Genomic DNA, 13,054 nt, shown 5'->3' with positions numbered 1-13,054 from the left:
GCCTGCTCTGAGAGGCACAGTACGCTTGAGTAGCTGCCTGTGTTTAGCTCTCCCTTCCATGGCTGAGGCACAAGATTCAGCCAAGCCCCATGCTTGGCCCCAACCAGGACAGACACCACAGAACCAAGTTCAAGCAGGGCTTTGCCCTGTTCCAGCCTTTCCTTATTGGCTGCTGCCTTTCTCTTGTGGCAGTTTAGAAAATGATCATTCAGATTTGGTGTTAGCATTTTACAGAAGTTTCGCCTAATGAGTGTTTACTGGGGCTACCCGTGTTTGGGAGGTGATTTAGAAACAGAGATGCAAGGCTCTCTGGCTGTTTTTTAACCACCTGGTATTTGGTAGTGGACATCTGGTCTGTCGGGTGCATCATGGCAGAAATGGTCCTCCACAAAGTCCTGTTCCCAGGAAGAGACTGTATCCTTCACAAGGAGAGACCAACCCTCGGCCATGGAGGCTGGGGTGGGCTGGGGGGTGTGGCCCTGAGAATTTCATGTTCATTGGCACTTTCTGTGTCTGTTTTTTGTTTGTTTGTTTGTTCCTTTTTTGGTTTTGTTTTTAAGCTGTAAAGTATTGGCACTAAAAGCTCGGATTGCTGCACACTGAAGGCTGAAGTAGAGATGAGCAATCATCATACTGTGTAAAAGTTCATCTTAGCGCCACTTACTTTCCATGTGTGTGTGTCTACTACACTGTTAGGATTCCTTTTCCTCACTTTTGTTTTGTTCATGACACTTCATAATTTTATCATTTCATTTTATTTTCAGTTGATATCTGGTCAGTGGGTTGCATCATGGGAGAGCTGGTGAAAGGTTGTGTGATATTCCAAGGCACTGACCGTATCCTTCCCCAGGACCTTGACCCTGGCCATGATTTCCATGCCAAGGGCAGCATGGTTGCGCCTACTTACTGAACGCTCAGAAGGAACTGTCGGGATGCAGAATGCGTTTTCAGGGGGCCTTTGTTACATTTGTTAAATCAGTGTCACAGACCAGGTGGTTCAGTTTTGCATTTTCTTCTTTTCACTCAAATACCTGTGACAGTTTTGTAAAGACTTAGAGTTAAGCTAAAGCAGCCATATTAGCTCTTTATCAAAATAATTGGATGTGTAAAATTATTTATCTTTGATAAATATATTTTGGTATTTAAGTGGAAAATACTATTTTATAAATTAGTTCATTCCATTAACCAGAAGAGGTGCATTCTAAATTAAATACGCTAACATGCATGTGTTATTTAAGTCATATATGATTTTGTTAGTTACTGGTATAATATCAGAGCTGCAGAAGACTATGCAGACTTAGGTTTGTTGAAAATTGTGTCAGGATCAATATATCACACTTTGACATTTGTTGCTTTGTTGACATTTTATAGACATTTCTCAAGACTCCAGGTAGCAGGGTATCTGTGACACACTGGGGAAGGTAAATTTAAACACACAAGATGACTCATGCTGTGGTCAGCAAGGTGAACAGCGTGGAGGGTAAAGGGAGCAGACAGCACAGCAGCGCTAGCTCTCTCCCCTTGTGCGTTCTTCCATCTGTCACGTTCTTTACACTAGCGTGCATCTTCATGTGTACCTTTCCATTTGTGTTCTAACCCTCATATTTTCATTGGCCTTTGATATTGTGTTTGTTGTGAAAGCTTGTAGTGACCTCTGTCTGGTAGCAGACCCATAGTTCAAGGGAACAGGCTCTGCAGTCAGGGTTCGGAGTGTGTCTGCTTTTGTTTTTATAATCTCATGAAGACAGCATACTTAAAATATGAATTCCTCACAACATGTGCTTAAGATTAAATACTTTATTCCATTCATTTTATATTTATTGTTCTTTACATTTTCCTCATGGTAAGTTATAAAATATGCAAAATTAAATATAGCATTTTATTTTGCTCTAATAATTTCTCTGGCATTTTCCCCATTACTTTACTTTGGATTTATCTGTTCCAAGTTATACATAAGTCTTTATTTTACAAGTAAAATCAACTAAGGAAAGTCGAGGTATTCTGAAGCCAGTGACTTAGGAATACCACGTGGACTTGTGAAGGGGGCTTACTGTGATGGTCTGCAAGTGGCAATTAAGATTAAATTCGTGCCAGTTCTTACTTGTTTTCTACATTTTTTTCCCCATTAAAAATTACTTTTCCTGCTGGGCGGTGGTGGCACATGCCTTTAATCCCAGCACTTGGGAGACTGAGCCAGGTGGATCTCTGTAAGTTTAAGGTCAGCCTGGTCTAAATTCCAGGACAGCCAGGGCTACACAGAAAAACCAAAAACCAAAAACCAAAAAAACAAAACAAAAACAAAAAAATTAAAAGTACTTTATGTATATGTTACAAGAATTGATGTTTTATATATAAGGACACCTAAAGTGCTTAAAGTAACACAGAAATTAATATCATTTTCTAAAGGAAGTTTTGCTCACTTTTTCAAAGATTAGGTTGAAAATTTGGTGATATAGAAACTCCAGAAACCAAATTGAGGTTCTCTAGAAGTTTTCCTTGATGCTGGCAGAAAAGTAGCTGCTGTCCTTACTGTGGCTTCTGAGAATGAAAGCTTTCCAGGCTGCCTGAAGCCCAAGTTCAGACGATTCCCTATGCACCTGTGCATCCTGGAGTGTAGTGACAGCAGCGGGCTGCATGCCTGCCCAGCTCCCGGCCGCCTGGCTAGCTTAGCCCCCGAAATAACAACATACAAATTGTATTCTTTTAAATGCTGCCTGGCCCATTAGTTTCAGCCTCTTAATGGCTAATTCTCACATCTTGATTAACCCATTTTTAATAATCTGTGAGCACCACAAAGTGGTGTCTTACTGGGAAAAATTCAGCATGTCTGACCTGGCGGCTGGCTCCATCGCGTCTCGGGTTGGAGAATCATGACGACTAACTCACTTCCCTTCTTCCCAGCATTCTGTTCTGTCTACTCCACCCACCTAAGGGCTGGTCTATCAAATGGGCCAAGGCAGTTTCTTTATTAACCAATGAAATCAACACAAAAAAGAAGACATCACTGGAGAAACTCAGGGCCATAGCTTCCTGTTTTTTTAAAATGAAAGACCTGTGTTCCATCTACCCAGAATGCCCACCATGGTTTCCCAGGTAAACTCTGCTCCCACCTCATGCTGCCTCTCTGCCGTCTATCAAAATGATCCTGTAGCACTAACCCAGATATACAGATATTGAGCACCTGCCCATTTCTAGGTGATTCATCCAGTGAGGGTATAAAAGTCTCACTGCCAAGATGACTAGAGGACAGTAAAAGCAGGAGACACTGCAGAGGCTGTTTGTCACTCAGAAAGAGATGGTGGGGGCTCTGGAGTCTGCTCTGAGGGTGTAACCTTCAAATGACTTTGTGGACTCCTATTTAATATATCAAGTGTGCAATTCAAGGCAAAGATTTGGAATAAAGAAAGGAATGTGGAAATCATGGGTCTGTTGATAGCACTGAAACCTTGAGCTGGCGCTAAGCATCGACGAGGTGAACAAAGGGTCAGGGACTAAGGAAAAGGAGAAAGACTCAGAACTGACCCTTGGGTGTAGTGCTTGCCCCTGGCAACCTAATGGTTCTGAAGATGGCTGGAGGGAAGCCTAATGAGAGGATGTTAGGAGAGGACGGGGAGCGAGAATTAGGCACGGGTACCAGTATCAGGCTAGGGTGTCACAGGAAAGAGGTTGTTGTTAACTTGGAAGAGAGCATCGTGTCTGAATGATGACAGAAGGTTCCAGTAGAGATCTTATTGGGAGTGGGGCCTCAAGAAATAAGAGACATTTGTCCTTCAGTAGGTGAGAAGGGGGTAGGTAGGCTTGGCTTTTAGCCAGAAGCCCAGATGGTTCCCAGTGGTAAGTGGCACAGAGATATGGGGGTGGGGGCATCACGTCACTCTTAGGATTAGTCTTCATAGTGAGGAATGAGTATGAAGAAGAGGTGTTAAAAGTATACGGGGAGAGGGATAACATGAGCCAGGTTTCCTGTTTTTGGCCAAGCAACTAAATAAAATATGTGCACAATCCCAGTTTGTCAAAGTATATGAAAAGAGAAGGAGGGCGCTCAGGATTTCACCTTCTGAACCCATTTCCTGAGTAGGTCCTCCACAGGAACACTGGAAGACTGAGTTTGTGTGATGTTCCAATGGTATAAGTGCATGTTCTGAGGAAGCCTGTCACTTTCCAAACTCCTGCTCATGTGATTTCATAGCTTGCATTGTCTCATGTGACTGTTTACAGCTTCAGCATCACTTTCCACAAACATTGTCCCAGTCACCCTGAGAGCTAGGCAGCGCTGGTGTCACCTGCGTGTACCAGTGAGGAAGTGCTCCTGAGGAGCACCGACCTTGAGAGGAGGGTAGTGCGCACTGACCCTGAAACCACGCTCACTAGATGCTGAGGGGCTGGGCTGGTGCCAGGTGAAACAGAATGGCCTCTGAAAGCATCATTGTCTAAGGCGCTTTCAGGAGGGAGTGTGGTCTGCGGGAAAGGCCAGAGCCTGGGCTCCTGCCCCTTCCCTCGCCATGCTTCCCTTGGTCAGCCTGTCTCACAGGCTCTGCTGCCCAGCTGGGAGAGAGGCCAGATGGTCTCTTCAGTTTTTCTCTCCTTTAGAGACCTGTGAGTCTAAGGGAGCATTAGTACGAAAATTTATTTCAGTTTGCTTATGTAATATTTATTTCATTTTTACCATTTATATCATAGGCTGAATCATTTTTGTCATAATTTTATTTTGAATTATAACAGAAATCATAGATTATGTTGATTTAATAAACCATGATCATAGTTTTTAAGATGCAGAGAGTAAGAGTTTTAGTTAAGTAATTTAGAACCTCAAACCTCATTTAAATATTATTCTAAAATGTTTTTGCTAATCCTGTGGGGTGGCCTAGTTACTTGTCCATAGATATGAATATAATTTTTCTTTGCATGATGGTAGGGTATTGTATATATTTTGACTATGAAGCATTTCAGTTGTATTTTCCTCAAGAGAATCCTTAGATATTGATCAATGGAATAAAGTTATTGAACAGCTAGGAACACCATCTGCAGAGTTCATGAAGAAACTCCAGCCAACCGTGAGGAATTATGTGGAAAACAGGCCAAAATACCCTGGAATCAAATTTGAAGAGCTCTTTCCAGATTGGATATTTCCATCAGAATCTGAACGAGACAAAATAAAAAGTAAGGCATTCTTTTATACTACACTTGTCTCTCTACCATTTGAACTGTGGGTGCTGTGAGGATCCCTACGTCTGTGGGTGCTGTGAGGATCCCTATGTCTGTGGGTGCTGTAAGGATCCCTACGTCTGTGGGTGCTGTGAGGATCCCTACGTCTGTGGGTGCTGTGAGGATCCCTACGTCTGTGGGTGCTGTGAGGATCCCTACGTCAGCACACAGTGCTCATGGCACTTCATGTCCGCACCCTGGCAGCACCATAATGAGAGAGGCTTTTGCTGTCTTCTCTGCTGTGGCTTCCTAGCTTCAGGTCATCTGAACACTGTTCTGAGGCTGCCACCTGTAGTGCCTCTACCTCACATGACAAAAGCCTGGTCTGTAATAGTGGCCATTGGACTGTTAAAGGTTGTGAGCTGTGTTGATCTTTTCCTAAAGTCAGCGTATCTCTGTACCCGCCACTCTCACATTTGGTTTTTTGCTGTGTGGGTTTCCTCTTTTCCACGGTGGCAATGTAAGTACGTCATTTGTTTGCACCCTAGCGAGTCAAGCCAGAGACCTGTTATCGAAGATGTTAGTGATTGATCCCGACAAGCGGATCTCTGTGGACGAAGCCTTGCGCCACCCGTATATAACTGTTTGGTATGACCCTGCTGAAGCAGAAGCGGTAAGTGTCTGTTTAGAAAAGATGTCTGTATAGAGGGCTCACTACTTCTCTATCCAGGGCCCACTGTCTGTTAGTCCAGCTACATGAGGATAGCAGGTCAGGGCCCTGACTTTAGAAACAGAACAAGTACTATCTGAAGTCTAGGTCAGGACCCTGGGGAGCACTTGCTGCCAGGGCTGTTGCTGCAGAATTGAGCACTCAGGAGTGCACATGGGTGTGCTGTGTGATCAGTTGGCCTTAATGTTTATAAAGCTGATATGTAATAATAATTCATGAAGCATCTGCTTCATACCTGGCACTAAGCCTTGGGCTTTGCTTACATCTTATTCAGACCTTTGAATCATGGAGGCTAAGTAAGAAGCCTTCCCAAGTGACTCGCTAGCTCACACCTCCACCACTGCATCTAGGCATCTCATCCTCTCATGTGTTTTTTTTGTGCGTGAATGATCTTTAGCTATGAGTAAAATAACACAGTGGGCATTTACTTCAGGCCAGCTGTGGAACACACTGTCCTGAATATAGATTTAACTACCATTTTGACATTATATCAGGATAATTGGATTTAGGAATAGCCAGTTGTGAAATGTTCCATTCATAAACCTGTGGCTTGGGCATGGGTGTCCTGTCATAAAGAATTGTAAACTAAAGTGTGTCCTAAGAAAGTACCAGACCTCACTCAGCCTTGTTCCTGGAACCTCAGGCTTCCTGTGCGCTATGTGTGCAGAGCATCTTGAGGTTTTATGATTATTGAGGTTTGTTATTTGTAGCTTGCTTTTGGTTAACTCTAGTTGTTTGATTTTTTTGTTTGTTTGGGGTTTTTTTATTTTTGTTTTTTGTTTTTTTCAAGACAGGATTTCTCTGTGTAGCTTTGGTGCCTGTCCTGGAACTAGCTCTTGTAGACCAGGCTGGCCTCGAACTTAAAGAAATCCTTCTGCCTCTGTCTCCTGAGTGCTGGTGTTAAAGGCGTGCAACACCACCACCATCTAATTGTTTGATTTTTTTTAAACTGATAAAATATACTTAAGAAAAATTTTACAACATGTTAATTAAACTAAATCCATGTTATAAGTAGATTCAAAACATTCTAAGTAGTGTTATCTGCCCATCATACCCCATTAGTTTTGAGTGCTGACCTCTCATTTAATTTTCAGCCACCACCTCAAATTTATGATGCCCAGTTAGAAGAAAGAGAGCATGCAATTGAAGAGTGGAAAGGTAAAGAAGCGTGTTTTGATCCTTACTTAGGACATTTTCATAGTCCTACAGAACCTGCTTTCAATATTTTTTGATACCAACATTTTGGGAAGGACCATGAGACTCAGAAACCCTAATGTCCTCTCCTCCCACTTCTCAGCTGGGGAAGAAGGTGACTTCTAGCAATGTCTGAAACATCTTAGTTTGCTTCAGGCGAAACCCAAGGACTTTTCATGTGACTTTCCATTATCACATTCTGGTGTGTGGCCTAAGGGATTTGATAATATGGGAGTTTGTGGAGCAAACCCAGTGTTCAGGCCACATATTCCCTACAAAAATGTCTGTCTAAGCAGATATGGGGGAGCCCAACTGTGGGTCATGTCTTTGTATACGAAGTCATATAGTTTTGTTTTAAAATTTAGTTTGAAGGAAATTGCCAAAAATGGGCAAGAAGGTATCATTAGTACACAGCCATATAGCCACAGTGAACTAAATTGGTTAACAAAGAAACAAAACTTGAAAGCTTTCATTCAGGAGGGTCATTAGAAACTAAGGCCATAGCACTGACTGTAGACACTGCATGCTGGCAGCCCACACACGGACAGACTCATGGCAGTGCTCACAGTGTATGCTTGCAGTGTGCTAATTTGAGCCTCTAGTAACTTATGTGATAGCCAAAGGAAGTTGAGAAATCCTGGTGCCCCGGGGTAGCTCCAGGAATGTGGAGGCAAAGTTCAGGTGCAGGGGAAATGAGAAAGCATCTTAACCTCTGTTTCTCTTTGAAGAACTAATTTACAAAGAAGTAATGGACTGGGAAGAAAGAAGCAAGAATGGTGTAAAGGACCAGCCTTCAGGTTGGTGATTGCTTTAATTTTGTTGTCTAATATTTTGCCTATTCAGTGTTTATAAATGGCAATGATGTGTTAATGCCACTTGGGCCACCCTGGTGTGACGTAGTCACCGTCTTGCGTGTCCTGATGCAGTCATTTTTTTTGAGGTGGTAGGCCCTAACTAACTGCAATTGAGACATTCCTGTTGTGACTTGCAGCAGCTGCTGCCAGCTGTTTAGAGAAAAAGAGGTTAGATTTGAAGACTTAAAATGTGTGGCCCTCTTTGCACTGTTCCCATCCAGTTTAGAAAAAGATGGACATCTGTGCATACTTAAGATCCTGCATGTTTTATTTTTGCTCAAGCCACATTGGCATATGGGTAGTAGGAAATAGGATGGCTTTATTTACCTTTGAAATCAAAATAACATTTTTAGACTCATTAAACAAAAATAAAATTCATAACAGGCATTAACCTTTTTTCTTTTTTAGGCGTATATATCAGGAAGCATTTTTATCACAAAAGATTTATTTGAATCCTGATGCTTTTTTCTGTAGATAAGGTGTGTCTGTTATAGATGAAATGTCCCATGACACTTGACTCCCACTCAGGCCTAAGGATCCTGTGGTAATTGTGGGATAAATTCATCCGTTTCCTTCTAAGATCTGTTTGAAGTCAGTGGGTATATCTTAAGTAATCATGATCATACATAGCCACATACACACTGTCTACAGGAAAGAGAAAGAGAGGATTGTAGGAAAAGTCAAGACTGGAAACTGAATCGAAGGATTCAAGGGAAATCCCAGGAGCTCAAAAGTATAGTTGACTGGCTTCTTGGTTCTGTTGGTCCTTAGGATCAGGAAATTGCAAAATACAGAGTAAGAAGTAGCCTGGCACCCTGTACCTGGCGTGCAGGACGCTGTGCCTCAGGTTTTATTCCGTTTGGTTCTCTTAGCACAGATGCAGCAGTAAGCAGCAAGGCCACCCCTTCTCAGTCGTCATCCATCAATGACATCTCGTCCATGTCCACTGAGCACACACTGGCCTCAGACACGGACAGCAGTCTCGATGCCTCAACAGGACCCCTTGAAGGCTGTCGATGATACGTTGGAGACAGTGCGCTTGTCTGTGAAGGAACTCTCGCTTCCATGACCCCGAAGCACATGGGAGTTGATGGAACCAAATTGAAAAACTCCATGTTCTGCATGTAAGAAACACGATGCCTTGCCCCTGCTCAGTTCCAATAGGATTGCCTGCTTAGACTATAAAATGAGGCAGACTATGTCTGAAGAAAAAGTACAAACCACACTGTTAGAAATTTTGTTCAAGATCATTTCAGGTGAGCAATTAGAATAGATGAGTTTCTTTTCCAAGTTGTGTGGTGTCCGTGGTGACAGCTCATGTGTAACCGTGGGGACTCGTATGCATGTGACCACAAATGCTTGCTTGAACTTACCCATGTAGCACTTTGGGAATCAGTATTTAAATGCCAAATAATCTTCCAGGTAGTTCTGCTTCTAGAATAATCTCTTAATCCTCTTTAGTAATTTGGTGTCTATCCACAAAAGATAGCTTTATGTATATTAATTGGCCACCATCATATTATCATATTTTACCCAATTTTATGGTATGATTTATTCTATATTTTGTATTTCAGAAGAAATATAATTAAATTTATTTAATAAATAAAAATACAGCTTTTCTTAAATTTGTGATGTTTTGGGCTGAGAATTACCGCTGCTGAAACCAAGTTCCTTATATAGACACTCAGTGTCCTTTAAACTGCCCAGTGTGGGATAACTTTACATACAGTTTTCTGCATGACAAAATTTCCAGTTGTATTCCGTGCTGCTTAAGACATACATCACCTTGAATCCCGCCCACGCATCTCCTTTTTCTTTGTCCTCTGGTCATGGATTTAGAATCCTCCTTATCACAAAGCACCCATCTCAATAGATGCTGGTGGCAGAGGTTCCTGAACCCACGGCCTAGTGTTGGCCTAGAATGGACAGTGGCCGCTCCAGAACAGTCACTGGACAGTGCTTCCCTCCCCAGAGCCCCCCATTCTCAGCTCCCTTCTCTTTCTTCAAGGATGTAAGGTGATTGGGTCTCACAGCCTTTCCTTCTGGCCTTTCTCAGTGACAGAAGACACACCCAACAAGAGTCGTGGTCTCTTGGGAGGCCAGGCTCACTCACTATGCCTGTTTGCTGCTGCCATTTTCCATTTTGTGGAGGCATTTCCTTTTCTTAAGGGGAATCCATGAATGTTCTGGAAACATTCTTCAGAAGAGTAAGAAGAAATACCCTAGAGAGTAGTGATTCACTCTTGAATATTTTCTGATTTAAAACTGCTCACCTGAAATCGATACTTTCAGATCCTGGTCTGTAATTACTTGGGATTTAGTAAGATGCTGAGTGTTCTGTGCTGCAGAAATGGAGTTGGGATGGTCATGCCTTGGCTGCCTGTGCTCAGAGTGTTTTCTCCCTTGAGCTTATTTTGTTAACAATTCATATCTTGTGTTCAGTTACTTTGGGAGCTATGGAGTGTGTTCTAGTAGGAAATTTGATGAGGACTGTTATGAAAAGTGCCATCTGATATATGATTCTGTCTGCACCAGTTATATCCTAATGGTTGGTCTGATCACTGGAACCTTTTAATGAACAAAATTAATCTTGAAATAAGGACTAGCTTTCTGTCATGTATGGACATTTTTAGGGACAAAGTGGAAGTGCTAGGGTGGCTGGAGGCAGAGACCCTGGAAGCCTGAAGTCACAGGTATGAATGTTACCACTATACATATGCAAACATGTTACAGTGGTCTTCTCTCTGATGCACATTCTGTTAAAAGACTTCATTAAAACTGTCTTTAAGAGGGGAAATACAGAAAGCAAGCTTTTAAGCTGCATTATCTGCCCTACGCTGTAAAGGGAGCATGCTGTGGTAGAGGCTCATCCAAAGTCCCACTGACAGGAGACACCTGTAATTGGAGCAGGGTGCCCCCAAAGAGTGGCTTTCTGCTCCCCCCTTACTCTGCATATCCAATGAGCCTGTTGTGGATGGAGCCTGTGCTGGTGTGGACAGGGTCTCCTGCAAAGACCCTCTTCCATCAGGCAAGTGCACCTATGACTGGCCACAAGCTCCAAAGAAATACCTCACCCCAGTTTCAGGGTCCTCCCTCCTGAGCCAGGGTCCTGGGACAATGCGAAAGGTTTCGAACTGACCTCTGTAGGCAAATGCCGAAGTTGGATGAAGAACTGAAAAATGTGCTCAACTTTTTCATCTTTTCTATTTTATTTTTGTAATTTATATTGTACACACCCTGGAAGTCACTATTTTGGACATGTATTTTTATAAACCAGGTAATTGATGATTATCTGGAATTTGCACTAGGTTAGTTTTTGTTGTTGTTGTTGGCTTAGTTTTCGGCCAAAAGTAGAAGGACTGCCCTTTCCAGATCTGGGTTCCATGTGAAGCCCAGATCTGGAGGGCAGGCATGTCCAGCCAGGGTAGGAAAGTGGCCTCGGAACACAGGCTGCATAGTGCCTCGAAGCTTTAGGCCTGCAGTCAGAACCAGGCTGTGCTCTGATCTTGAGAACACAAAGCCCAGAGCCCTGGTGTTAGAAGGAGAAAGCCCTCCATAGGCCCTTGTTGACAGTCAGGGCCTGCATCCAAAACAGAAGCAGCCTGGGCTGCGTGATGTGTGAGTCATACTATGGTGTATGAGTTCGTCTGGTTAGTTTCTGCCGTGACTCCTCCGGTGTCTCATGCTGGTAGTAAATACAGGTGTGACCTTTCAAATTGCATATCTCAAAAGTAACATTGCCTAATGTTTTATAATAAAATATATTACGTGTGTTTTGATTGGTGGAAAATAATACAAACTACATTTTAAAAGAAATGTACAGCATGTCCAATTCCTGTGTGTTTTAAAGTGACAATTGACTGACTGTATCTTTCCACATCACCATTTTGATTACAAACTTAACACAAATAGATGTTGAAGTGTCGTGATTTCAGACATCCACAAATGGTTTTAAATCTCAAGTAAGAATACTGCTCTGTTAGATCCGTTACTGAAAATCTTATGCAAGTCCCTGCATCTCTTTCCAAAACAATGTCAGTAAGTTTTGACTTTAAAAAATGTATAATATGCTCAGAATATTGGTGAAGTTGTATTCTCACAAGCTGTAACCAGGAGAGCGTACCAAGCTGTCTCTCTTTATGTGTCTTAAAGCCTTAATGGTGCCTGAGTGCTTGTAATTTTGTGCACAGATGAGCCGTTCTCGTCTCACCTCTGTTTCCAAACACTGAGGACGCTTGAAACGTCAAACCACAGGAGTAGCAGGCTTCCCTCCCGAGGCTCGCTTTCTTTCTCTGTCAGAACTAGAACCTGTCCAGATAGTTGGCACCAGTTTTGGTGTTAAGGTCTAGGTTGGGAAACTCTTCTCTTGACCTACCATCTCTCAATGGAGACAGCTCCAGAACTGTTTTTATTAACTGAGATGGTCTGTGTTGGTGGGGTTTTGCTTTTTTGTAGTAGGTGTACTTGTATTTAAAAGTAGTTGATTGATCAGCTACTCAACACTATTCTGAAGACTGTGTCTGCTCCTGTGAATTTAAGCATAAGGTTACCTTTGACAATAAGGTAGAGGTTAGATACATATTTTTTGTTGTTATTTTGAATCAGCAGTCGGAAGCAACATCAGTAATGGGATGGCAGGGTGGAGAATTACATCCCTTGCAGCTAAATGTCACCATGATGTAAAAGGGATACTCTTAGAACCATTGGGTACTGGTCCCATGCTGTGTCTCAAAGCCAGGAACAGCATACTCTTCTGTGGTTTAAAAGCCCAGGGATCATTGTGACAGCATTTCCTGCTTCAGTTCTCTGTCTTGATGTCTTGGAGTTGGAAGGGAAATTCAAGATCATTTCACCTGTATCCCCACCATAGAGCAGTGAAAAAAGAAGTGGGGAGAGCTAGCACACCTTCCCAGGGATAGAGAAGTGAGCAACAGGCTTGCTCCCTTCCAAGGCCTACTCTCTTTTGTTTATAAAGACCCCTGAGAACCCAGGGAGAACCTCTGCCAACAGAAGCATCACAGGAGTCTGCAGGAAGGCTGTGAGCCAGCACCAACTGAGCATGTCTTCAAAAGTTTGTCACTGTGAGTAATTTGTCCTTTTAGCCAGAGCCCAATCAGCATTTGTGATGATG

The 13,054-nt window shown here is 42.7% G+C and overlaps 1 protein-coding gene across 5 annotated transcripts in view; it reads left to right on the top strand.

Annotated features, from left to right (window-relative positions):
• The window catches only part of Mapk9 (mitogen-activated protein kinase 9), a 42,255-nt gene extending 30,419 nt beyond the window's left edge, over positions 1 to 11,836 (top strand). For 2 of the 5 annotated variants that reach the window (XM_075992794.1, XM_075992796.1), the window contains 6 exons: positions 765 to 836; positions 4,978 to 5,160; positions 5,694 to 5,818; positions 6,970 to 7,033; positions 7,798 to 7,866; positions 8,801 to 11,836. In XM_075992794.1, coding sequence (XP_075848909.1) covers positions 765 to 836; positions 4,978 to 5,160; positions 5,694 to 5,818; positions 6,970 to 7,033; positions 7,798 to 7,866; positions 8,801 to 8,943 — 656 coding nt within the window. In that variant the 3' untranslated portion in view covers positions 8,944 to 11,836. Of the gene's footprint in view, positions 1 to 342; positions 415 to 764; positions 837 to 4,977; positions 5,161 to 5,693; positions 5,819 to 6,969; positions 7,034 to 7,797; positions 7,867 to 8,795 lie in introns of all 5 variants that reach the window. The other 3 variants (XM_075992795.1, XM_075992797.1, XM_075992798.1) reach the window with 2 other exon arrangements.
• The last annotated feature ends 1,218 nt before the right edge of the window (positions 11,837 to 13,054 follow it).

The sequence above is a fragment of the Microtus pennsylvanicus genome, chromosome 11 (genome assembly GCF_037038515.1).
Source record: "Microtus pennsylvanicus isolate mMicPen1 chromosome 11, mMicPen1.hap1, whole genome shotgun sequence".
NCBI lineage: Eukaryota > Metazoa > Chordata > Mammalia > Rodentia > Cricetidae > Microtus > Microtus pennsylvanicus.
The sequence above is the reverse complement of the archived record's forward strand: the minus strand, read 5'-3'. Positions and strand labels throughout refer to the sequence as shown.